The sequence below is a fragment of the Saimiri boliviensis genome, chromosome 6 (genome assembly GCF_048565385.1).
Source record: "Saimiri boliviensis isolate mSaiBol1 chromosome 6, mSaiBol1.pri, whole genome shotgun sequence".
NCBI lineage: Eukaryota > Metazoa > Chordata > Mammalia > Primates > Cebidae > Saimiri > Saimiri boliviensis.
Window position 1 is genome coordinate 124761154 of NC_133454.1, and position 23619 is coordinate 124784772.

Genomic DNA, 23619 nt, shown 5'->3' on the forward strand with positions numbered 1-23619 from the left:
TTTTTTTTTTTTTTTTTGAGACGGAGTTTCGCTCTTGTTACCCAGGCTGGAGTGCAATGGCACGATCTCGGCTCACCGCAACCTCCGCCTCCTGGGTTCAGGCAATTCTCCTGCCTCAGCCTCCTGAGTAGCTGGGATTACAGGCACGCACCACCATGCCCAGCTAATTTTTTGTATTTTTAGTGGAGACGGGGTTTCACCATGTTGACCAGGATGGTCTCGATCTCTTGACCTCGTGATCCACCCGCCTCGGCCTCCCAAAGTGCTGGGATGACAGGCTTGAGCCACCGCGCCCGGCCACCATTCCTTTCTATGGCTAAGAGCCCACTGTATGACTATATGCTATTTTGTTTATCTATGTGTCCATTGTTGGGTTTTTCCGCTTGTTGAATAGTGGACACTTGTGTACACGTTTTGGTGTGAACACCTGTTTTCAGTTCTCTTGGGTATGTTCCTAGGAATGGAGAGGGGCTTTAGATTTATGAAGGAAGAGAAGGCAGAGAGAGGGAGGGAGGAGGGATGGAGGGCATGAGAAGGGTAAAAAAAGGAGGGAAGGACAGAGGGAAAGAGGAGAGGGAAGCGGTGATGGGCCTGGAACAGTTCTTCAGAGACAGATTGTGAAGTCTCGCAAAGGTGTTTCAACCCGATTCTGTCTGCCCCAGAGAATCTCGGAAGGGTCTGCCTCCTACTCCCTGTGCCTCACCCTGGCCACCCAATAAAGACCAACTTAAGAGGAGTCCCAGGTACAGACCCAGCAGCTTGGAGCACGTAGCAAAGGGGTGGTTTGAGGAGGAAGCGCTCAGGGGAGGAGCCTGGGTCTGCTGAGGCAGGTTGGGATGAAGACGGGCACCCAGCGGGCCACTGGAATACCAGAAGCAGCGCACTGACATCAGAGGAGTAGATGTAGGAGTCACTGCAGTCAAAAGCCAGAGAATGGCGGGGCGCAGTGACTCGTGTCTGTAATCCCAGCACTTCGGGAGGTGGAGGTGGGCCGATCACAAGGTCAGGAGATCAAGACCATCCAGGCCAACATGGTGAAACCATGTCTCTATTAGAAACACAAAAAATTAGCTGGGCATGGTGGTGCGCGCCTGTAGTCTCAGCTACTTGGGAGCCTGAGGCAGGGGAATTGTTTGAACCCAGGAGACAGAGGTTGCAGTGAGCCAAGATCATGCTGCTACACTCCAGCCTGGGTGAGAGAGTAAGACTCCATCTCATAAAAAAAAAAAAAAAAGCCACAGAACTGGGAGGTGCTGGGAGGTGCTGGGAGGTGCTGGGAGAGTGGCCAAGAGACGGACGGGCAAGATCCGCATGGTGGAGAGAACTTTGACCAGCCTTTGCACTTAGCATCACGAATCGACAAGGCAAAGGGTGGGACTGGCCTGGGGGCAGGGAGGGAAGAGGGGTGGCAGCAGAGAGGTACTGGGAATTTCTGGCTAGAGAGATCGGAGGACACCCATGGTTGTTCATGATGGGATGCTCAGCTGCATTCAGGCATTTGGGCCCTTCTGTCACCGCCCTGGGTCATTCTTGGTCTTCAGTCCCCGAGCAGCCACGCCTGCTGCTGCTCCCTTGGGTCAGCCCTGGAAATGCCCAGTGGCCTAGGGGCTGGCCTGCCCTGGGACCCAGCTGGACCTTGGCCAGCTCTGAATTCCCCCATCCTGCCCCTCCCTCCTGGGGCTCCAGGCTCCTCCCCACCCAGAGCCTGCCTGACAGCTGAGGCCCTGCAGTTGCCCAGGCCAACGGGCCCCTGGGAGGTCTCAGGGGGCTGCCCATGACCCTGCTGACCCTGGCCCCTGCACACTGCTCTCTGAGATCCCAGGCTTCTGCCCAGCGGCCAGTAGGGCCCAGCCAAGCCCCATCTTCTTTGCTCCCTCCCATCACTTCCAGATCTTTCCAGGGATGAAACATTTTAGGCTGAGAATTTTCATGCTGAGTCAGCAGGCCCCACCTGAGGTGTGAGAAAAGCTGCTGGGTGGAGGCACCCCTAGCCCACTCCTGCCACAGAGGAAGTGACTTCCAGGGGTGGTAGGGGGAGCACTGGGTGAGGGGTACACCTGCCTCCACCAGGCAGGCTGGGCTCTGTTCAACAGGGCATCGACCCTGCCCTCCCACCACCTGCCTCCCACCACAGAGCAGGGCACAGGGGTGACACATCGAGACAATGGAGAAGGCACAGTCACTCCTGATTCCCGGCAGCTTCTACCCTTGAAGATCCACTTTCTCCCTGAGGACTCGAGGCCCCTTCAAACTGTCTGCCCCTTAGAATGTTATAGTAACAGTAGTTGCCTCTGGGGACAGGCGTCCAAAGGCTAAGGGTCAGGAGCAGGAGGACTTGGGAAGGATTTGTCATGACCACACTCATATCCTGTTTAAATTTTTTAAAACATTTTTTCAGGCCGGGCGTGGTGGCTCACGCCTGTAATCCCAGCACTTTGGGAGGCCAAGGCGGGTGGATCACGAGGTCGAAAGATCGAGACCATCCTGGTCAACATGGTGAAACCCCGTCTCTACTAAAAAATACAAAAAATTAGCTGGGCATGGTGGTGCATGCCTGTAATCCCAGCTACTCAGGAGGCTGAGGCAGGAGAATTGCCTGAACCCAGGAGGCGGAGGTTGCGGTGAGCCGAGATCGCGCCATTGCACTCCAGCCTGGGTAACAAGAGTGAAACTCTGTAAAAAAAAAAAAAAAAAAAAAAGGCCAGGCGCGGTGGCTCAAGCCTGTAATCCCAGCACTTTGGGAGGCCGAGGCGGGTGGATCACGAGGTCAAGAGATCAAGACCATCCTGGTCAACATGGTGAAACCCCGTCTCTATTAAAAATACAAAAAAGTAGCTGGGCATGGTGGCACGTGCCTGTAATCCGAGCTACTCAGGAGGCTGAGGCAGGAGAATTGCCTGAACCCAGGAGGCGGAGGTTGCAGTGAGCCGAGATCGCACCATTGCACTCCAGCCTGGGTAACAAGAGCGAAACTCCGTCTCAAAAAAAAAAAAAAATTCGGAAACAGGGTCTCACTCTGTCACCGAGTCTGAGTGCAGTGGCACGATCACAGCTCACTGCAGCCTCAACCTCCCAGGCTCAAGTGATCCTCTCGAATCAGCCTCCTGGGTAACTGCAACCACAGGTGTGTACCACCACATCCAACTAATTTTTGAGTTTTTGGTAGAGGCAGGGTTTCACCATGTTGCCCAGACTGGTCTTGAACTCCTGGGCTCAAGCAATCCTCCTGCCTCAGGCTCCCAAATTGCTGGGACTATAGGCATGAACCGCCACACCCAGCTGTGTTTGAAATTTTTTACCGTGTGTCTGGATTATGTTAAAAGAAGGTGGGGTGAGCACAGTGGCTCATCCCTGTAATCTCAGCATTTTGGGAGGCTGAGGCAGTAGGATCACTCGAACCCAGGCAGTGGAGATTGCAGTGAGCTGAGACTGTACCACTGCATTCCAGCCTGGGCGGCAGAGCAAGTCTGTCTCAAAAAAAAGGAAGGGGTGAGGTAGAGGGAACAGACATATACAGATGTTTCTGTGTCGATCCAGCTTTCTGTATGCACTGCACACCTCACAGCTGGTGTAGCATCCACCTCCCTAGGAAGCAGGCTCTCAGAATCCCTGCTCCCTGAAGGCAGGGACTGTGGTGTTCGTTGTTGTCTCACTGGTCCCTAGGCAGTACTTGGCACATAATAGGCCCACAAAGAAACTCCTGCAGATGCAGTGCCTCCCATGGCACGCCTCCTCTCCACCTTCCAGAAGCAGGTAGCTTGGAGAGAAGGGAGACGGAAGGCCCACCCACGGGCCAGCACAACCCCGCTGAGGGCAGTGCTGCTGCGGGTCTCTTCTCGGCAGCAGGTTTTGGAGATGACCGAGCGAGCAGAATCTCTGCTGCCACCCGGAGCTGCCACTCCAGCACAGATACCTGTAAACAGTGGACACTGCCAACCATCAGATGGAGCCAAATGCGTCCGATGGAGAAAACCAGAGCAGGCCAAGGGCAGAGGCGCCTGGAGTTGTGGTGGGTGCTGCACAGAAGGGTCACCAACTCCCGGCTGTTTCCTAAACACTTGTCTCTCAGATGTCCCCTTTTTGCCAACCCCGGCATCCTACCATCCACCTACCCATCCTTCTGTCCATCCATCCACCCATCCATCATCCGTCCACCTATCTACCCTTCCTTCCATCCATCCATCTACCCACCCATGTATCAATCAACTGAACCATACATCCTTTCATCCACCCAACCATCCACCATCCAACCACCCACCCATCATCCACTCATCCATATTCACTGAGTACCTACCACATGACACACACTCTAGGGGACTGGCTGTGGTCCAGTGGGAGATGGACATGAACCAAACGACGATGGCATGGAGAGGCCCATGGTCTGGAGTTTCCCAGGGTATCACAAGGGGACCTGACATCAACGGGGGTCCAGAAAGCTTCCCTGAGGAGAGACATCACAGCTGAGAGCCACAGGAGGCATGGGGGTAGCCAGCTGAGGTGGAGGGAGATGGTAGGGGGTCCATGGAGGAGTGTATGCAGGGACCTAGCCCTGAAGGCTGGGCACGGCTGGCAGCTGACAGGCACTTGTTCAGGGCAGCAGGCGCGGCGAGCTGGCTGGAGGCCGAAGAGGCCAGCAGGGGCCCTGCTGCAGGTTTGTGGCCATGGCAGCGCATGAACCAGGCACGTGGCAATCAGAGTGGCGTTTCTGCCTATCACCATGTGGGGTGGAGAATAGGCAGGCAGCACATCATCCTGGCCCCTAAAACCCTTGGGGGCTCCATTGTTCCCCCACCCCCACCCTGTCACCCAAGTTATAAGCCTGGACTGGGCCTGATTCCCTCTTCTTCCTCCATGGCCTCATCACCAAATCTCAGCCGCTCAACCTCATTATCTCCATCTCGAGCTCTCACATCCCTCCTCAGGGTTAAGTTCTCTCTCCCTCCTATACTAACTGTCCCCAGAGGTGGCCTCTGCCTCTAGTCTGGCCTCCCTCCAGGTCCCCCTCTCCAAAGCTGCCCGGCACCACCTCCCTAAGCGAAATCTGCGGTTCATTCACCAAAAAGAAACACATGTGGTTCTTTTTTTTTTTTTTGAGACAGAGTCTCATACTGTCCCCTGAGCTGGAGTGCAATGGCACTATCTCAGCTCACTGCAACCTCTGCCTCCTGGGATCAACGAATTCTCCTGCCTAAGCCTCCCAAGTAGCTGGGATTACAAGCGCTCGCATTTTTTTTGTATTTTTAGCAGAGACGGGGTTTCACCATGTTGTCCAGGCTGATCTTGATCTCCTGACCTCGTGATCTGCCTGCCTCGATCTCCCAGAGTGCTGGGATTACAGGCGTGAGCCACAGCGCCCAGCCTACATGTGGCTCTTAAGCACATGAAAGGGTGACCAGCCTCACACATCATAAGAGAAATGCAAACTCAAATTACACCAAAATTCCTTTGTTTAGTTTAGTTTTTTTGTTTTTTGGTTTTTTTTTTTTGAGATGGAGTTTCACTCTTGTTACCCAGGCTGGAGTGCAATGGCGTGACCTCGGCTCACCGCAACCTCTGCCTCCTGGGTTCAGGCAATTCTCCTGCCTCAGCCTCCTGAGGGCCACCACGCCCAGCTAATTTTTTGTATTTTTAGTAGAGACGGGGTTTCACCATGTTGACCAGGATGGTCTCGATCTCTTGCCCTAGTGATCTGCCCGCCTCAGCCTCCCAAAGTGCTAGGATTACAGGCATGAGCCACCGCGCCCGGCCTTGTTTTGTTTAGTTGTTACCTTTCTGACTGACACAAATCAAAACAGGTAGAAACCAGGGGCTGGTGAGGCTGAGGAGAAACAGCCCTGTCAACTGTGTGGGTCCCTGGTACCTGGCACAGTCTCCAAGAAGGACAAGCTGACAGAGCTCACAAAATGACCACTGCACACCGGGCATGGTGGTGCGTGCCTGTAGTCCCAGCTACACAGGAGGCCAAGGCGGGAAGATGGCTTAAACCCAGGAAGTTGAGGCTGCAGAGGGCTATGATGACACCATTGTACACTGTCCTCCAGCCTGGGTGACAGAGCAAGACCCTGTCTCTGAAATAACAATAATAAGAGATCACTGCCCACATCTTCTGCCCCCCAGTCCTTCCAGGCCCCTTCTGGGAATGTATTCCGCAGCACTCACGTGTGTGTGAAAGGGCTTTTGTACGGATGACTCGCCACGGCACTGCCTGTCTTGGGAAAGGGCTGGAACCACTGAAGTCCCTCAGCTGAGAAGTGCGTCTGTAGATTACCACACACACCCTCGTGCTGGAATTCTGTGCAGCTGTGAAAGTAAGGATGTAGAGTGGTATCCAAAACATAACGCTAACTGGAAAAAGCAAGGTGCCATCAGCCACGGAACAGCAAAGGCTCGAGGAAAGGTGGCTTCCCACAGTCCCCAACCCTCTGCCAGCTCCCACCAGGGCCTGCAGTACTTTGGGGTTCTACTCGTCTAAATATTGCCATTTATGTAAAAAAAATGTGAGGGGCTTTGCTCATACATGCAAGAATATCCCTGAAGTGTTTATAAGAAACTGATAACACCAGTTGGCTTTGGGGAACTGAGAACTGTCTGAGGGACAGAGATAAGGAGAATTCTTGCCTCTTAGAACGTCTGAATTTTTTCCTTTTTGAGACGACGTTTCACTCTGTCACCCAGGCTGGAGTGCAGTGGTGTGCACTCACCACAACCTCTGATTCCCAGGTTCAAGTGATTCTCCTGCTTCAACCGCCCGAGTAGCTGGGATTATAAGTGCCTGCTACCATGCCCAGCTAATTTTTGTATTTTTAGGAGAGATGGGGTTTCATCATGTTGGCCAGGCTGTTCTCCAACTCCCAACCTCAGGTGATCCACCCACCTTGGCCTCCCAAACTTGGGATTACAAGCTTAAGCCACCACATCTGGTCAACTTCTGAATTTTGAATCACATTAAAACATTACCTCAGCCAAGCGGGCTGGCTCACCCTTGTAATCCCAGCACTTTGGGAGGCTGAGGTAGATGGATTGCTTGACTGAGCCCAGGAGTTCAAGACCAACCTGGGCAGCATGGTGAAACACCATCTCTACAAAAAATACAAAAATTAGCTGGGCGTGGTGACATGTGCCTGTGGTCACAGCTACTCACGAGGATTGCTTGTGCCCAGGAGGTTGAGGCTGCAGCCAGCCATGATCATGCCACTGTACTCCAGCAACAGAACAAGACTCGATCTCAAAAAAAGAGAGAAAGAAGGAGAAAAAAAAAAGGATTACCTAATCAAAAAGTAATTTCAATGAAAGAAAATGCAGCCCGGATGGTGTCATACCTCCATACACAGACCCGTGTTGCCTTTCCCACTGCATTTGGTAACTCTTCTGAGCGATCACCTGCCTTTAGCTATTCGGCTATGGGCCCTTCATTCACAGTGGCAGGTGACAAAAACCCAACCCTAACTGTACTAAGCAAAAACTGGAATGTGTTGGCTCATAGAATGGAAACTGCTTCAGGCATGATTGGATCCAGGAGCACAAGCAATGTCATTGAGATTCATTCTCTTGGTGCTGTTTTCCTCTGTGTTGGCTTTATTCATTCGTAGGCTCCCCCCTTAGGGTGGCAGAGCTGGCCAGCAGCAGCTCTGGGGTGGCATCTTGGCATTTGTGACCCTAACAGTCCCAGCAAGTTCCCGGGCTGATGCTTTTTGATATCATATGCCTGAGCTATTCCCATGACTCAGATTGGCTAGACACAGGACTCAAACTGGCTTCTAGAGCTTGGGGATGGGGAATCAGTCACACTGGAGACTGGAAAACTGAGGGACAGTCACCAGAGTAAGAGAGATGGATGCTGGGCAGGGAAAACAGTGTTTACCCACTACCCTGGTGGCCTGTCCCCTCTCCTACGTAGCAGACAGATCTCATGGCTGTCCTCTTTGGTTCTTCGTTCAATTCCCAGTCATTGGCTGAGCCTCCTCCATGCTGGCCTGGGAGGGACAGAGGGCAGAATAGGTTAATTGTTTCTCACGCAGGTTATCTGTTCCCTGAGGGTTGGGCCCAGCCTTGGCCACCTATCTCTCCTCTAGTCCAGCACAGCCCTAGGCACAGGGGAGACACAAGCCTGGGTTTTCAGTGAGTAATGACAAAATACCCGGGAGGCACAGGAAGTGCTAAAGAGGGCCTCTGCTGACTCCACAATTTACTCCCCACGACAAAATGACAAGCCTTGGGCCTGGGATGCTCCCAGAGGGATCTGGGAGGAAGTGCTGGGGCTGGTCCCTGCTAGGACAAGGCTGTCACCACTCTGGAAACCCCCAAAGTCCTCAGCCTGAGGCCAAAATCCAGATGCAGAGGAAAGTCCCCCCAGCAAGGCCCTGCCACCCAATTCCCAAGGAGGGGGTCCCAGGCAGAGGCAGCAGCTGGGGGTAACTCCAAGGGTGACCTTTCATCTGGAATCCCAGCATCCAGTGGGTCACAGTTCCCTGAAGTGGGGTGAAGAGCCAGGAGGGCAGGGCTGGAGCTGACAGGAGTCCAGGGGAGGAAGGAAGCAAGAAACAATCAAGGAAAAATCCAGCCCAGGTCTGGGGTTGGCTCAGGCCTCGGGGCCCTGCAGGCTGAGCTCAGGCTGGGACGTTGGAAGCTTCCCGAGTGCGGCTGAGCACCTTCTCAGCTCCCTGCCACCCTGCACCCCGGCAGAGGGGCCTGGGGCACCTCTAAAGATCCCTGTCTCTTCTTAGTGCCTCCCCTAAATGCACCCCCAAGAGAATCGCCACCCTTCCCTGTGACTCTGCTCCCAGAACCCAAGTTCCCATCATCTCACCTGCCTCCCAGGATCCTGGGTTCCAGGTGGTGCGGCCATGGAGAGCTGGCTTCAGCCTCACTCGCCCGCTCGATGCAGGAGGGAGCTTTCCTGCTGGTCCCTCCAATCTGGCCAGTGGGAAGGGGCTTCCAACTCCACCCTCCAAGTCCCATGGGAGTGCTGTGGCCACTGATTATGGCGATTTCCAGGAAGGAGAGGCTGGGAGGGGAAGGAAGGGCTGAGTCAGTCCCTGTGTAGTGATCACAGTTGGGGAGGCAGCTGTGGGGTCAGTGGGGGAGCCTACTGGGTCCATCTCAGGACCAGGGAGAGGCTCTAGGCTGAGGAGACAGAAGTCAAATACCCCACTCTGGGTGTTTCTCCATCATGGCCTGCTCTGCCCCTCCCTTTTTTTGGGGGAAGTAGGGGTGGTGGTTGTCTTTTTTTTTTTTTTTTTTTTTTTTTTGAGATGGAATCTCTCTCTCTGCTGCCCAGGCTGGAGTGCAGTGGCACGATCTCGGCTCACTGCAACCTCCACCTCCTGGGTTCAGGTGATTCTCCTGCCTCAGCCTCCCTCAGTAGCTGAGACTACAAGCATGCGCCACTTCACCCAGCTAATTTGTATATTTTCAGTAGAGACAGGGTTTCACCATGTTGGCCAGGCTGGTCTTGAACTCCTGACCTCAGTTGATCCTACCACCTCAGCCTCCTAAAGTGCTGGGATTACAGACGTGAGTCACCAAGCCTGGCCCCAAATGCCCTTTTGGGTCCTGCCCGTGAGTTACCAGGCTGTCCAGGAGCCCTTCTGTTCAGGTCAATCTGGGCCCTGACATCAGACCCTGGAGTCTAGGCTCGGGGGTGCAGCACTTGGCCTGAGTGTCTCTTGGGTCAAAAATGCAGGCTACTCTTCCCCGTGGCTCAGGCTATCCCAGCCTCCCTGCCCACACCAAGGCCTCTACTTACAGCCTGAGAACTTGTGCAAAAAAGCCAATTTTAGTAAATGAAATCCTGTTCTATACATGGCTTTATGAATGGCAGGGCTCCCACACAATGCTGGGCTGTACACAATGATCCTGTCCATTCAGGAGAAGCTCCCCAGGGATTCCCTGGGCTCCGGCCAAGTGACAGCCACATCTGTGAATGGGGAGAAGGAAGTGCCCTTCCTGAGTGCTTGCACAGCGCAGAACCTGGGGCCAGGCACCAATCACTCCTGCGTTGTGGACATGGTTGGGCTTCCTGCTCTGAATGATGGCAGGAGTGGATTGAGCATTGAGGGGACTGGCACTGGGTGGAACGTGTCACATCCAGGTGGGTTGAAAACAGTCCCCAGAGCGCAGAGCATTTCTAGTCCTGGTTGGAAGGCTGAGGGAGGAAAGCGGGAGCTTAGACCAGGTTTGGGGGCTCTGCTGCTCTCTACCTCTACCCAAGGGACCCCTTATCACCCCAGAGCTTCTTCAAAGAGCTCTGACGTGGGTCCCCAGCTGTGTGTGGCCTTGAGTGAGTGGTTTTGTCTCTCCATCTTCCTTCTCTGTAACTGTTTTGTTCCCACCATTGAATGGAGCATCTGACCCTTCCCTGACCCCTACCCCACAATGGGGGACTCTCAGCAGATGGGCAGGGGATGGGGGCTTGGCCTAAGCTTCATTTCTGCAGGCTCACGTGGCTTCATCGTTACAGCCATTTCGATCAAGTGGCACAGCCAGCTGGCCAGTCCTCAGAGCTCTTGTTCTAATGTTTCCATGAAATCATGCCACCTGAGGGGCCGTGGGTTCCCACGAACAAAACACGTGAGTGTCCATCCCTTATCTGGTTTGGGACTGGCATGACTTGATGCTGCTACCCCATGTTACAGGCAAGGAGGCTCCAAAAGGGAAAGTCATTTGCCTGTGGCCACAGAGCAAAGCAGCCGCAGCGACAGCTCAGAACCTGACTGATGGCTCAGAGTGCAGTGCTCCGGCACTGGGCTGCCCCTCCTCTCTGAGACCTGTGTCCTGGGGATGCGCAGGAATGATGACTGTGGGGTTAGAAGCCTGAGAGGAGAGGGAGGGGCTAGAGCCCACAGCAACTCGCTATCCATGCCCTGAGCTTTAGTTTCCATCTGTAAAATGGGGATCATGATTCAGGCTCTGGCCATATCACTAGGCAACCCCAGGGGGATGTAAGGAGTTCAGGAACAAGAAGCAATGGGTAAAGGGCACAGGGCCGCCTGGCAAATGCTGATGGCAAGAATGAGGAGAGGCACACCCTTTACCCACCCCCACCACAGCTTGGCCCAGGGCCATCATCCCCACCTCAGTGATCCAGGCCTGTTTTCCTCCAAGCTGCCCAGCCAGTCCTGGCAGAATCCACCTGACCAATATTCGCTGCAGAGTTGAGGGTAGTCTCAAGATTAAAACCTGAACTTCCCTGGACTCATTTTCTATCGCTGCAGAGCAAATTATCACAGAGTAGGCAGCTTAAAATGATAGAAATTTGGCCAGGTGCAGTGGCTCATGCCTGTAATTCCAGCACTTCGGGAGGCCAAGGCAGGCAGATCACTTGAAGTCAGAGGTTCAAGCCCAGCCTAGCCAACATGGTGAAATCCCATCTTTAGTAAAAATACAAAAATTAGCCAAGTGTGGTGGCATGCAGCTGTAATCCCAGCTACCCAGGAGGCTGAGGCAGGAAAATCGCTGGAACCCAAGAGGCGGAGGCTGCAGTGAGCTCAGATCGAACCACAGCACTCCAGCCGAGTGACAGAGCAAGACTCTGTCTCAAAAAAAAAAAAAGAAAAAAAAAAGATCGCCGGGCACGGTGGCTCAAGCCTGTAATCCCAGCACTTTGGGAGGCCGAGGCGGGTGGATCACGAGGTCAAGAGATCGAGACCATCCTGGTCAACATGGTGAAACCCCGTCTCTACTAAAAATACAAAAAAATTAGCTAGGCATGGTGGCGCGTGCCTGTAATCCCAGCTACTCAGGAGGCTGAGGCAGGAGAATTGCCTGAACCCAGAAGGCAGAGGTTGCGGTGAGCCGAGATGGCGCCTTTGCACTCCAGCCTGGGTAACAAGAGCGAAACTCCGAAAAAAAAAAAAAAAGATCAACGTGAGTCTCACTGGGCTAAGATCAAGGTGAGGAGGTGAGGGCAGCCTCTAGGGTAGAACTCTCTTCTGCAGGAGTTCCTTGGTTTGGGGCCTCTGCTTCCCATCTTCAAAGGCAGCAGCACAGCATTTGTCTGGACCTTCCGTCACACATCTCTTTCTCTGTCTCCTGCTGCTACTTTTTTTTTTTTGAGACAGAGTCTCACTCTGTCACCCAGGCTGAAGTGCGATGACACGATCTCAGCTCACTGCAACCTCCGTCTACCAGGTTCAAGGGATTCTTCTGTCTCAGACTCCCAAGTTGCTGGGACTAGACGCATGCACCGCTACACCCAGCTACTTTTTGTGTATTTTTAGTAGAGATAGGGTTTCACTATATTGGCCAGGCTGGTCTTGAACTCCTGACCTTGTGATCCACCCACCTCAGTCTCCCAAAGGGCTGGGATTACGGGCATGAGCCACGGTGCCCAGCCTACTTTTTTTTTTTTTTTTTTTTTTTTTTTTTTTTTTTTGAGATAGAGTCTCCCTCTGTTGCCAGGCTGGAGTGGAGTTTAGTGGCACGATCTCAGCTCACCGCAACGTCCACTTCCTGGGTTCAAGCGATTCTCCCTGCCTTAGCCTCCCAAGTAGCTGGGATTACAAGCACCTGCCACCATGCCCAGCTAATTTTTTGTATTTTTCGTAGAGACCAGCTTTCACCATGTTGGCCAGGCTAGTCTTGAACTCCTGACTTCAAGTGTTTCACCCGCCTTGGCCTCCCAAAGTGCTGGGATTACAGGCATAAGCCACTGTGCCTGGCCTCCCACTTCTACTTTTAAGAACCCTTGTTATTACACAGGCCCACCCAGTACCTCAGTATAAACTCTCTATTTTAAAGTCAGCTGATTTGCAACCATAATTTCATGTGTAATTTTCATTCCCCTTTCTGATGTAACAAAACATATTCACAGATTCCGCAGGTTCGGATGCGGGCTTTTTTTTTTTTTTTTTTTTTTTTAAGATGGGGTTTTGCTTATTGGCCAGCCTGGAGTGCAGTGGCATAATCTCAGCTCACTGCGGCCTTAACCTCCCAGGCTCAAGCCGTTCTCCCACCTAAGCCTCCAGGGTACCTGGGACTACAGGCTAGAGTCACTGTGTCTGGCTAATTTATTTTTTCTAGAAACAGGGTCTCACTATGTTGCCCAGGCTGGTGTCAAACTCCTGGACTCAAGTGATCCTCCCACCTTGGCCTCCCAAATTGCCGGAATTATAGGCATGACCCATAGCACCGGGCCATATGTGAACATATTTAGCGGGGCTGGTATTCTGCCTTCCATGGTCCCCTTCTTCCCATCCATTCCTCCCAGCTTGTCTGGCATCTTCCCCCACCCCCAGCATCCTGCCTTCCTCCTGGAGGTCTTCCTGGCCCTGCTTCCGTAAAAGCCCTTCCCACACTGACGGCATGGAAGCCAGCCATCCTGGTCGCACTGAGCTGGCATAGCTGTCATCCTCTAGAAAGTGAGGTCTGTCCAGTCCGTCACTACCCACCCCTTCCTCTTTCTCGCTCTTCTCAGTACTTACCTACCTGGAAGAGTATCACGGTGTACCTGGGAACTTGGATTTCCCCCATTTCCCTTCACTGGGCTGCAGGTCCCAATCCAGAAGCTGAATCCCCAGGGACAAGAACGGCGCTGGGCACTTCGTACTCAACAAATCTCTCTTGAATCACTGAGCGGTGCAAAGTTTCCTTCAGTCTGTCTCCAGCACCCTGTGCGGTGTCTGCCCTTCAAAAAATGTTTCTGGTCCTGTAGGAATGACTGGCTGACTGACTGACTGAATGAATGAATGAATGAAGAGCCAGTCTGAGTATGGGCCCCACCTTCGCTCTGGAAGCCTGAGAGCAAGCACGGGGGTCCAGGCCACGCTGCCTCAGCCCTTTCATACCCTCCTAGTGGGAGATAATAAACTCAATTCGCTTGTAAGTTTGTAGTATTCTAACGCAGGCGCTTCCAAGGCCTCATTCATTCCCTTGGAAGTCACTGAATATGCTAGTGCCGGCGCCTCCCCGACCCAGCCCCGCTGGGAGGGATCCAGTCCAAAGTCGCTATGCGATTTCTGAAGAATTCGGTCTTCCGGCAGCCTCTCCCCCGGCCCTTCTAGAACCGAGGGTTTTAGTTCCCACGGGCACAGCTGGAATCCCTGGAGGCCACCCTGCGCCACCAGGCCGGCAGCTGCCCGCGCGCGCGGCCGCAGGACCCGGGCGCGGCACCTCCCACACCCAGAGCCCAGGGCGGTGCCTGGAGAGGGGCGGGGCCGCGGCGGGGCGGGGCCTGGCGGGCGAGGCCCCGGGATTGGCTCCGCGGGCCGGGGCGGGGCTGCGGGGGTCCGCGGTGAGAGCTCTAAGTTCACCACCCGGTCGGGTGCGGAGCCGCGCTGTCCAGCTCCTGAGCCCCTGCCGCCCGCCGGTCCGCCGTCTGCTCGCCTCACGGTGAGTTCGGGCTGGGATTTCCGAAGCTCCGCGGGGACCCCCGGAGAAGCCCATCTCTGCGGCGCCCCGACCCAGCTTGCGCCCTGGCCCAGAGTCTCACCTCACGCAGGTCCTTTCGCGGGCGCCTAGGGCTTCGTGGGGTTTCCCGCCCGCCTCTGGGTGCCCGCAGCTTCACCCGGACCGTGGGGGGCCGCGCATCCAGACCCCTAATTCCCCGTTCTGCTCTCCATTCTGTGCCTAGGCCCCCGCCCCCCTTACGGGACTCAGGGGTGCCCAGCCGTCCAGCGTCCCCACCAGGGCTGGGGGCCGTATTTTTAGCCAGTGGTGAGGTGTCCTATCTTTAGCTGCGGTCTTGAGTGTCCTGAAACGGATCCGGGCTGGGCTGGGCTGGGCCCGGGTAGGGGCGGGAAGGGGTCGGCGCCGGAACTCGAGCCAGGGCTAAGGAGCCGGACCGTGGGAGGGGCGGGGGCCCACACGCCCGAGCTCTGGCCCTGCGCCGAGCGGACACTGGGACATCGCCCAGGCCGGCGGAAAGCACGGGGGAGGCTACTCCCAGTGGAGACTAGGGCAGGGTCCCTAATCGCCCCCTTTTTCCTTGGTTGTGGGACCAGAAACCCCGAAGCAAAAATATCTCGCAGACAATCCACATCTGGTACTCAAACGCGCAGCTCTTTGGGGAGCGCCTGCCTGGAGCCCGAGGGGAGGGGCGCCGGAGACCCCGATGCGCTCTCGGAGTCCTTCGGGATGCGGGGCGATCGAGGGAGCACGCGCGCCACCTGGCGGCCGCAGAGCCGAGCGCCTCTCCGCACCTGGACCCCGGAGACCCCAGGGGTCTCCGCACCCGCGAGGTCTGGGAAGACGGGAGAAGACGGATGCCTGGGGCAATGAGCCTTTCGTTTTTGATATTGTTCAAAGCCCTGGACCCGGAGAACTGAAGTGCTTGAGGAGGGCAGGCTGTGTAGACATTTGCTGAATGAATGGTGGAGCCGACAGTGGCACCCTGGACTCCGCTATTGTATACATTGGCGCTATCACTTGCAATATTGCTGTGGGGTCTGCAGTAGCCCTCTAGTGGTGGCTTCATTGTCAGCCCGTTTTATAGATGGGAAAGGTGAGACCCAGAGAAGAGAGGCATCTTGCCGAAGGTTGCAGAGGAAGTCCCAGGTGGAGCTGGATTTAAGAACAGTCTCCTGATTTGGGGGAGGAAGGGGTGTGAGGTGGCCTAATATTCCTCATGACAGGTGGAGCCCTGCCTGCTGGAAGTCATTTTCTCACAGGGAGACCCAGGGCTCCTGTCCAGGGCAATCCCAGAGAGCCAGGATGCTCCCATCTGCTCCTCCATTGCTGCAGGGAGCGCCCCTCCCAGCCCCGCACAGTCCTGTCCTGATGGAGAGCTCATTCTCATATCTCTGGACACAAGAAAATTGGGCAGAGGGGGGCAGCCAAAGGTCAGGATGTAGAGGGAGGAGGTCTAGGGACCGACTGTTCCCAGCCTAGCTGTGAGCCTGTTTCTCTCCCGCTCCCCAACCATATTATGTAGGTAGGCGTGGCCCACCGCATGGGAGCCACATGGACCAGGCTGGGTACCCACTCTTCCATTTCCTAGCTGGATGACCTCAAAATGCCCCTTAACATCTCTGAGGACCACTTTCGACCTCTGTCAAAGGCAATAAGGACCCCACCATGCTGTGGCTGGGAGCATTAAAATGGGAAACTGTGTGTGGCAGGCTGGATCCTAGGGGCTTGCGGCTGCCAAATCTGAATTCTTGGGGCGTGAGGGTTGTAATTCCCAGCTCTCCCATGGGCCACTAATGCTGGCCCCACCCTCGTTCTCCCCACATCTGGAATTGGGCGGGTGCATCTGGCTCTGAGTGAGACAGCTGTCAGGGACGCCCAGTCTGTTGTGGAAACACTTGGGCTGTCTTGGCGATCCTGTGTGCTCAGGTGGGGGGTGCGGGAAGGGCCCGGCCCAGGCTCTCAGCACATCCCACCAGTCAGCCCCACTCTCCGTGAGTGAAAAGGAAGACAAGCCCCCCAGGACTTCTCTCCTGACAAGTGACAAATTGTCTGTTTGTCAGCATGACCCCCAGGCCTGGCAAGGTTGACACAGGATGAATGTGTGACGGGATTCCAAGACCTCAGGGTGCCCATGCCTCCCCAGCCTCCCCCCAGCTCCTCGAAAACTGCGCTGGATTTCCAGCAGTGGAGAGTCATTCCTTTGTTTCCTCTTAAGCTCCAGGTGCTCTGGGAGGGGCAAGATGTCCGGCCTCTGGCTCAGAACCACTGACCCGGGTGTCCGGTCCTAGGGTGGGGTTTCCTGAGCAAGCGCCTCGGCGGGTGGGGGCGGGGGGCAGTTGGACGCTGCTTCTCCAGCATCCTCCTTCCTTTTTCCTGCTCCCTCCTCCCAGCCACCTCACCCCCACTTTCATCCTGCCCAGAATGAAATCTGAGGCAGAGAATTGGCAAGAGCCACCTTTGGTGAGTCCCTGGCCGGGACTGGGAGCAGATAGCACAGGAGGGTGGGCTTATCTGGCTTGAATTCCCACCCTGCCCTTACTCACTGGGTGACCTTGGACGAGTTTCTCTCTTTGCCTTTTATGCTGAGTCTACATCTGGGCTCCTGTGTACTGGACCAATCAGGCCCAGCATGCATCCCCCACCCTCAAGCAGAGGGAGTGCTGGCTTCATTTCTTTTCTCTGCTAAATCAGTATGACACCCCTTCGTAGCTATTTATTTTTCCATATTAAAAATAGCTTATTTTTTTCTGACTACATAAATAATATGTGCATATAAATAATACATTGCTTATTAGAATTCATAGAGGTCTGAACAAGAAAGGAAAAGTAGGGCTGGACACGGTGGCTCACGCCTGTAATCCCAGCACTTTGGGAGGTCAAGGTGGGCGGATCATGAGGTCAGGAGCTTGAGACCAGCCAGGCCAACATGGTGAAACCCTGCCTCTACTAAAAATGCAAATATCAGCCAGCATGGCAGTGTATGCCTGTAATCCCAGCTACCCTCGAGGCTGAAACAGGAGAATCACTTGAACCCAGGAGGTGGAGGTTGCAGTGAGCCGAGATCATGCCACTGCACTCTATCCTAGGTGACAGAGTAAACTCTGTCTCAAAAAAAAAAAAAAAAAAAAAAAGAAAGAAAGAAAGAAAGAAAGAAAGAAAGAAAGAAAGGAAAAGTCAACCTGAAATTCTATCACTTTGAGATAACCACTGTTAACATTTGGATGACCATCTTTTTATATTTATATATAGTACACATATTTATCATGTCCTAGTAATGGAACCCAAATATTATAGGTCATTTTTATTGATGACCCCTTTCCTCCCATATCACTGACCCCACACCCCATCCCTGCTCTCTACCCTAGTCAAGGTAGCCCATATGACAACCTAGGACTGGCCTTCTGGATTTTTCTCTTTTTTTGTTGTTGTTGTTGTTTGTTTTCTTTTTTTGAGACGGAATCTCGCTCTCTTGTCCAGGCTAGAGTGCAATGGTGTGATCTCAGCTCACCGCAACCTCTGCCTCCCGGGCTCAAGTGATTCTTCTGCCTCAGTGTCCAGAGTAGTTAGGATTACAGAAATGTGTCACCACACCTGGCTGATTTTTGTATTTTTAGTAGAGATGGGTCTTACCATATTAGCCAGGCTGGTCTCGAACTCCTGATCTCAGGTGATCTGCCCGCCTCAGCCTCCCACTGTGCTGGGATTACAGACGTGAGCCACTGCACCCAGCCTCTGTTTTTATATAGGATAGAATTCTACGTAAACCTGTACACATGCAGGTATGTAACACACATATGTGGTGGAGGGGGAGGCAGGTTGTCAATGCTTTTAATCAATGACATATCTATATGACGTTTTTGCATTTTGGTCCTCTCTCTCTGCAATGCCTTGTGGGAATCCTCTGGAATTTTTCACCTCTAGGTTCACCTCAGGTTCAATTTTGACCCCTCTAATTTTTATTATTTAATTTTTAAAATTAAATTTATTTAATTTTTTTTTCTTTTTTTTTTTTTTTTTTTGAGACAGTGTTTCGATCTTGTTGCCCAGGCTGGAGTGCAAAGGCGCCATCTCGGCTCACCGCAACCTCCGCCTCCTGGGTTCAGGCAATTCTCCTGCCTCAGCCTCCTGAGTAGCTGGGATTACAGGCATGCACCACCATGCCCAGCTAACTTTTTGTATTTTTAGTAGAGACGGGGTTTCACCACGTTGACCAGGATGGTCTCGATCTCTTGACCTCGTGATCCACCCGCCTCGGCCTCCCAAAGTGCTGGGATTACAGGCTTGAGCCACCGCGCCCGACCTATAAGGAACGCTTAACAGGGAGAGGAGAAAGGCAACATTGCCTCCAGGTGGGACATGATTGGGCCGAATGGGAAGTGCCAGCCATGCAGCAACCCTGGCCAAACGCCCTCTGCACTCCGGGACCCCGCCAGGCCTGGGTGGGAGAGACAGTGGTCACAAACCTCTGTGTCCTTGGTCAAGTCGGCAGTCAAGGCCATTTGGGAAGCCCCCCACAATCTGGCACTTACATCGTGGGGCACAGGTGATGTGCAATGGAGGTGGGGGGTATGGCGTCAGTGCCTGGACAAGGATGATAAGACCTACCTTGCTGGGGACCCAGGGCAAGAGACTAGAGCAGGACTCTCTGTGTGACTTTGGACCTGTCATTCTGGTTCCCGGGCCTCAGTTTCCCACCTGTAAGGGGAGGGGCTTGACCCTGGTGGTCAGTCTCTAAGATGCAGTGGGTCTTAGAATGAAGACATGCTTCTCCCAGCACAACTCCCTGCAAGGGGACTGCCCCACCCCCTCGGGCTCCCATGGCTACCACAAAAGGCCCAGAAGCAAGACAGATACTTCTAGGTAGGCAAGGTGGCTCACACCTGTGATCTAGCACTTTGGGAGGCCGAGGCAGGGGGATCACCTGAGGTCAGGAGTTCAAGACCAGCCTGGCCAACATAGTGAAACCCCATCTATACTAAAAATGTACAAGTTAGTTGGGAGCTGTGGCAGGCGCCTGTAATCCTAGCACTTTGGGAGGCTGAGGTATGTGGGTCACCTGAGGTGGGGAGTTCAAGACTAGCCTGACCAACATGGTGAAAGAGGCAGGTGGATCATGAGGTCAGAAGTTCATGACCAGCCCGGCCAAGATGATGAAACCCCATCTCTACTAAAAATGCAAAAATTAGCCGGGCACGGTGGCAGGAGCCTGTAATCCCAGCTACTCGGGAGGCCAGGGCTGGAGAATCGCTTGAACCCAAGGGTTGGAGGTTGCAGTGAGCTGAGATCACACCATTGCACTCCTGCCTGGATGACAGAATGAGATTCCATCTCAAAAATAAAAAAGACGGTTGCATCTGACTTTGGTCCTGCTGTTTCTGACAGTTGTGCACCCTTTGTGTTTCAGCTCCTCAGCCCCAGACCGGGGCCGAGCAACTCTTGGTGACAAGACCAAAGTGCTTTGCTGCCTGCACAGTTCCTACCTTTCCACCTTCAGTTTTTCAGAAGAGTTTTCAGTCCTCTGGGAAGAACCTGCTTTTTGTTATCTCAGCCCTCTGACTTCATTGATCTCTAATCTTTTTAATTCCTTGGGCCAACTTCGGTCGCGCCTCACACTGTAGCTGGAACCCTTTGGCGAGTTCTGGGCATCTGCAAACCGCGCCCTAGAACGAGTGTTTCCTCTGGCTGAGGGTTTGAGAAGAGGCGTGGTCTCCACAGGTGGCCGTCACTTGACAGCCAGGCCTGAGTGGTGAGGTCACCATGTCCACCAAGGTGCCCATCTATCTGAAGCGTGGCAGTCGCAAAGGCAAGAAGGAGAAACTTCGGGACCTGCTGTCCTCGGATATGATCAGCCCGCCACTGGGGGACTTCCGCCACACCATTCACATCGGCAGCGGTGGCGGCAGCGACATGTTTGGTGACATCTCCTTCCTGCAGGGCAAATTCCACCTGCTGCCAGGGACCGTGGTGGAAGGGCCTGAGGAAGACGGCACCTTTGACCTCCCCTTCCAGTTCACCCGCACCGCCACTGTGTGTGGGCGGGAGCTCCCAGATGGCCCGTCCCCTCTGCTCAAGAACGCCATCTCCCTCCCAGTCATTGGTGGACCCCAGGCTCTCACCCTGCCCACAGCCCAGGCTCCACCCAAGCCCCCTCGCCTGCACCTGGAGACCCCTCAGCCTTCCCCACCAGAGGCAGAGAACGTGGACATCTGGAGGATTCCAGAGGCTGGCTCCCCCCACAGCGGGCTGACCCCAGAGTCAGGGGCCGAGGAGCCCTTCCTGTCCCATGCCAGCTCCCTACTGTCCCTGCACGTGGACCTGGGCCCTTCTATCCTGGACGATGTCCTGCAGATCATGGATCAGGACCTGGACAGAGTGCAGATCCCCACATAGGACCCAAGGCAGACCAGGCTGGGCGCCCAGGTGGGGGTGTCACCGGGAGACGGGGTGTAGACGCGGCCCGGGAGGCGGAGTCAGGGTCCCAAGGTCCCACTTGTGTGGTTGCTGGCCAGTGATTCTACTTCTGAGCCATGTTTTCCATTCTCCTTCCCTCTCCAAATGGGCAGGGCGTGCCTCATCGCTTTCCTCTAACAACCACATGGACACATGCTGAAGTCAACCCAGGGCGCCCTGAATGTCTTGGGGCACCTGGCCCCACCCCAATACTCCTTCTTCCCTCAGGTCCCTCGGATGAAAGCTCTGCTGAAACAGACCCCCCTTTTCACCTCCCTTCTGCCTCAGCCCCGTTGGATGCCCTGACTGGGGGACAGGAAGAGGCAGGGTACAGCTGGTCGCAGGGCTCGGGCACTGGGCAGGCTGTTCTGGGCCTTTGGTTTTGTATCCTGGACGGGGAGTGTCATGTCAGGAACCAGATGCATCCTGCCTCATCCCCAGCTCCATCCCTTCCCCACGTGACCGGGGATTCTGGCTGCAATAAAATATGCTGCTGCTGGTGGCTGAGCTCCCTGTCCCCTTGCCCCAGGTTTCATCCCGGAGGCAGGCAGTCTCCCAGAGCTGTGGGCTCGCCTGGGGAACAAGCCAGCCCCAGAGGGTTTTGTGGAGGGCAGACCCTGCCCTCGGGAAGGTCGTACCTGACACTGAGCCTGTCGTGGGAATGCAACAGGAGCAAAGCAAGTGTCACTGTGAAAATTCCAGTGTTGATTCAAATGTTTGGCAAGAGGTGGCCGAGTACTTGGGTAGGCTCAGCACTGTGCCAAGCCAGGGGCCAATCCCTGCCCAGTCAACTGGGGCCTGGTGGGGGAGACCCAAGAATAAAAGAATAACCACAAAGTGTGCAAGGGACCAACAGCTTCTCCAGCTTCGGAGCACCAAGGGATCATGCGGGAGGGATGGCTTGGAGCTGGGAGGGTCTGGCAGTGCTGCTTCAAGACTCATCCCATCCACGGTTGTTTACTGGGTGTCTCCAGTACACAAGGCGTGGCTCCAGGTGCCAGGGATACAAGCAGATGTCATCCCTGCCCTCTTGGAGTTTAAATTCTTGTTGGAAGGGGAATTTTAAATTTCTAAACAAATAAGAGATGATTTCCAGCAGTGGTAAAGGCTGCAAAGAAAACAACATGATCAAGAATGCCTAGGCAGGGATTGCAGGTGGTGTCAGGGCACCTTAGTGTGATCAGATGTGATTCTGAGCCAAATTGGAGCTACCAGGCAGATAACTCATATGTAACCACAGGCACTGAGGCACCAGAGTGAAGACAGAGCAGTCACCACATAGCATAAGAGCGTGAACCTCCAAGTGCCACCTAGCCTGAGACTCAGGTTTTCCGTCTCCAAGATGGAGCTACTGATAGCTACCTTGTAGGGTTATTAGCAAAAATTAGGGATAACATTTACTACTTGCCACAGGGAAGGTTTTTTGTTTTTGTTTTTGAGAGACAGAACCTCACTCTTGCCTAGGCTGGAGTGCAATGGCGCAATCTCGGCTTACTGCAACCTTCGGCCTCCAGGTTCAAGTGACTCTCTTGGCTAGCCTCCCAAGTAGTTAGGATTACAGGTGCGTGCCACCATGCCTGGCTAATTTTTGTATTTTTAGTAGACACGGGGTTTCTCCTTGTTGGCCAGGCTGGTTTTGAACTCCTGACCTCAGGTGATCCACCCACCTCGGCCTCCCAAAGTGCTGGTATTACAGGCATGAGCCACCGCACCCAGCCAGGAAAGGTATAGCAAATGGTTTCAATGTGTGATGAAGGAAGGAACCAAAGCTCAGGAAGGGCATGACCATGAAGCTGGAGCACAGGCTGGCATCAGCGGAGAAGAGTTTTGCTGGCCAGGCTGATGCTGAGGCGATGGGGCGCTGCTGAAGGATGCGAGAGCAGGAGAGACGGGTGGTTGGACCTAGACCCGAGGAAGGACACCACCCAGGCCAGGTGGGGGATGGAGGTGGCCATGGCAGGCATGAGTGGAGGACTGGACCCAGGCGAGGATGGTCGGGACAGAGAGGAAGGGAGTGGTCTAAGGTGGAGCCTGCCCAGTCCCCTTCTACCCTCAGCCAGTTCTCTTCCACCTGTATGGCCCTGGAATCCCAGACACCCACCACTCCCCCAGCCTTTCACAAACATTACACACTGGGTATGTGTATGTGTATGCATTTTTTCTTATTTCTGGACACTTTATTTTATTTATTTATTTTGAGATGGAGTCTCACTCTGTCGCCCAGGCTGGAGTGCAATGGCACAATCTCAGCTCATGGCAACCTCTGTCTCCTGGGTTCAAGCGATTCTCCCACCTTAGCCTCTGGAGTAGCTGGGATTACAGGTGCCTCCCACCATGGCTGGCTAATTTTTGTATTTTTAGTAGAAACAGGGTTTCTTCATGTTGGCCAGGCTGGTCTTGAACTCCTGACATCAGGTGATCTGCCCACCTTGGCTTCCCGAAGTGCTGGGATTACGGGTGTGAGCCATGGTGTCCGGCCTTATTTTTTATTTATTTTTTATTTTTTGTAGAGATGAGGTTTTGCTATATTTCCCTGGCTGGTCTCAAACTCCTGGGCTCAAGTGATCCTCCTCCTGCCTCAGCCTCCCAAGAAGCTGGAATTACAGGTATGAGCCACTGCACTCAGCCCACATTTTTTTATAGTGGATAGATATATATAAAACATGAAATTTACCATTTTAAGTATACATTTCAGTGGTGTGAACTACATTTATGTTATTTTGCAGCAGTCACCACCATCCATCTCCAGAATGGTTTTCATCTTCCCAAACTGAAGCCGTGTCTCTGTTTTTTGTTTTTTTGTTTTGTTTTGTTTTGTTTTGT

General features: G+C 54.0%; 1 protein-coding gene and 1 long non-coding RNA gene across 3 annotated transcripts; one reads left to right on the forward strand and one right to left on the reverse strand.

Annotated features, from left to right (window-relative positions):
• Window positions 1-3092: 3092 nt before the first annotated feature.
• On the reverse strand, window positions 3093-14104 carry LOC104652854 (uncharacterized). 2 transcript variants are annotated; one of them, XR_012518197.1, is made up of 4 exons: window positions 13422-14104; window positions 8807-9004; window positions 6160-7973; window positions 3093-4441 (listed from the first exon to the last, which is right to left on the reverse strand). It is a non-coding gene; the product is annotated as an uncharacterized LOC104652854 (long non-coding RNA). The 2 variants fall into 2 exon arrangements; XR_746137.3 differs by having other exon boundaries at window positions 3093-7973.
• A 136-nt stretch (window positions 14105-14240) lies between these two features.
• CDC42EP2 (CDC42 effector protein 2) lies at window positions 14241-23310 on the forward strand. The gene is made up of 2 exons (XM_039470828.2): window positions 14241-14328; window positions 19751-23310. The coding sequence occupies exon 2, from the start codon at window positions 20104-20106 to the stop codon at window positions 20734-20736; it is 633 nt and encodes a 210-aa protein (XP_039326762.1). The 5' UTR covers window positions 14241-14328; window positions 19751-20103; the 3' UTR covers window positions 20737-23310.
• The last annotated feature ends 309 nt before the right edge of the window (window positions 23311-23619 follow it).

What these genes read in the sequence shown, in the direction of transcription:
- CDC42EP2 (XM_039470828.2), top strand. Translation starts at nt 20,104, where the DNA reads ATGTCCACCAAGGTGCCCATCTATCTGAAGCGTGGCAGTCGCAAAGGC.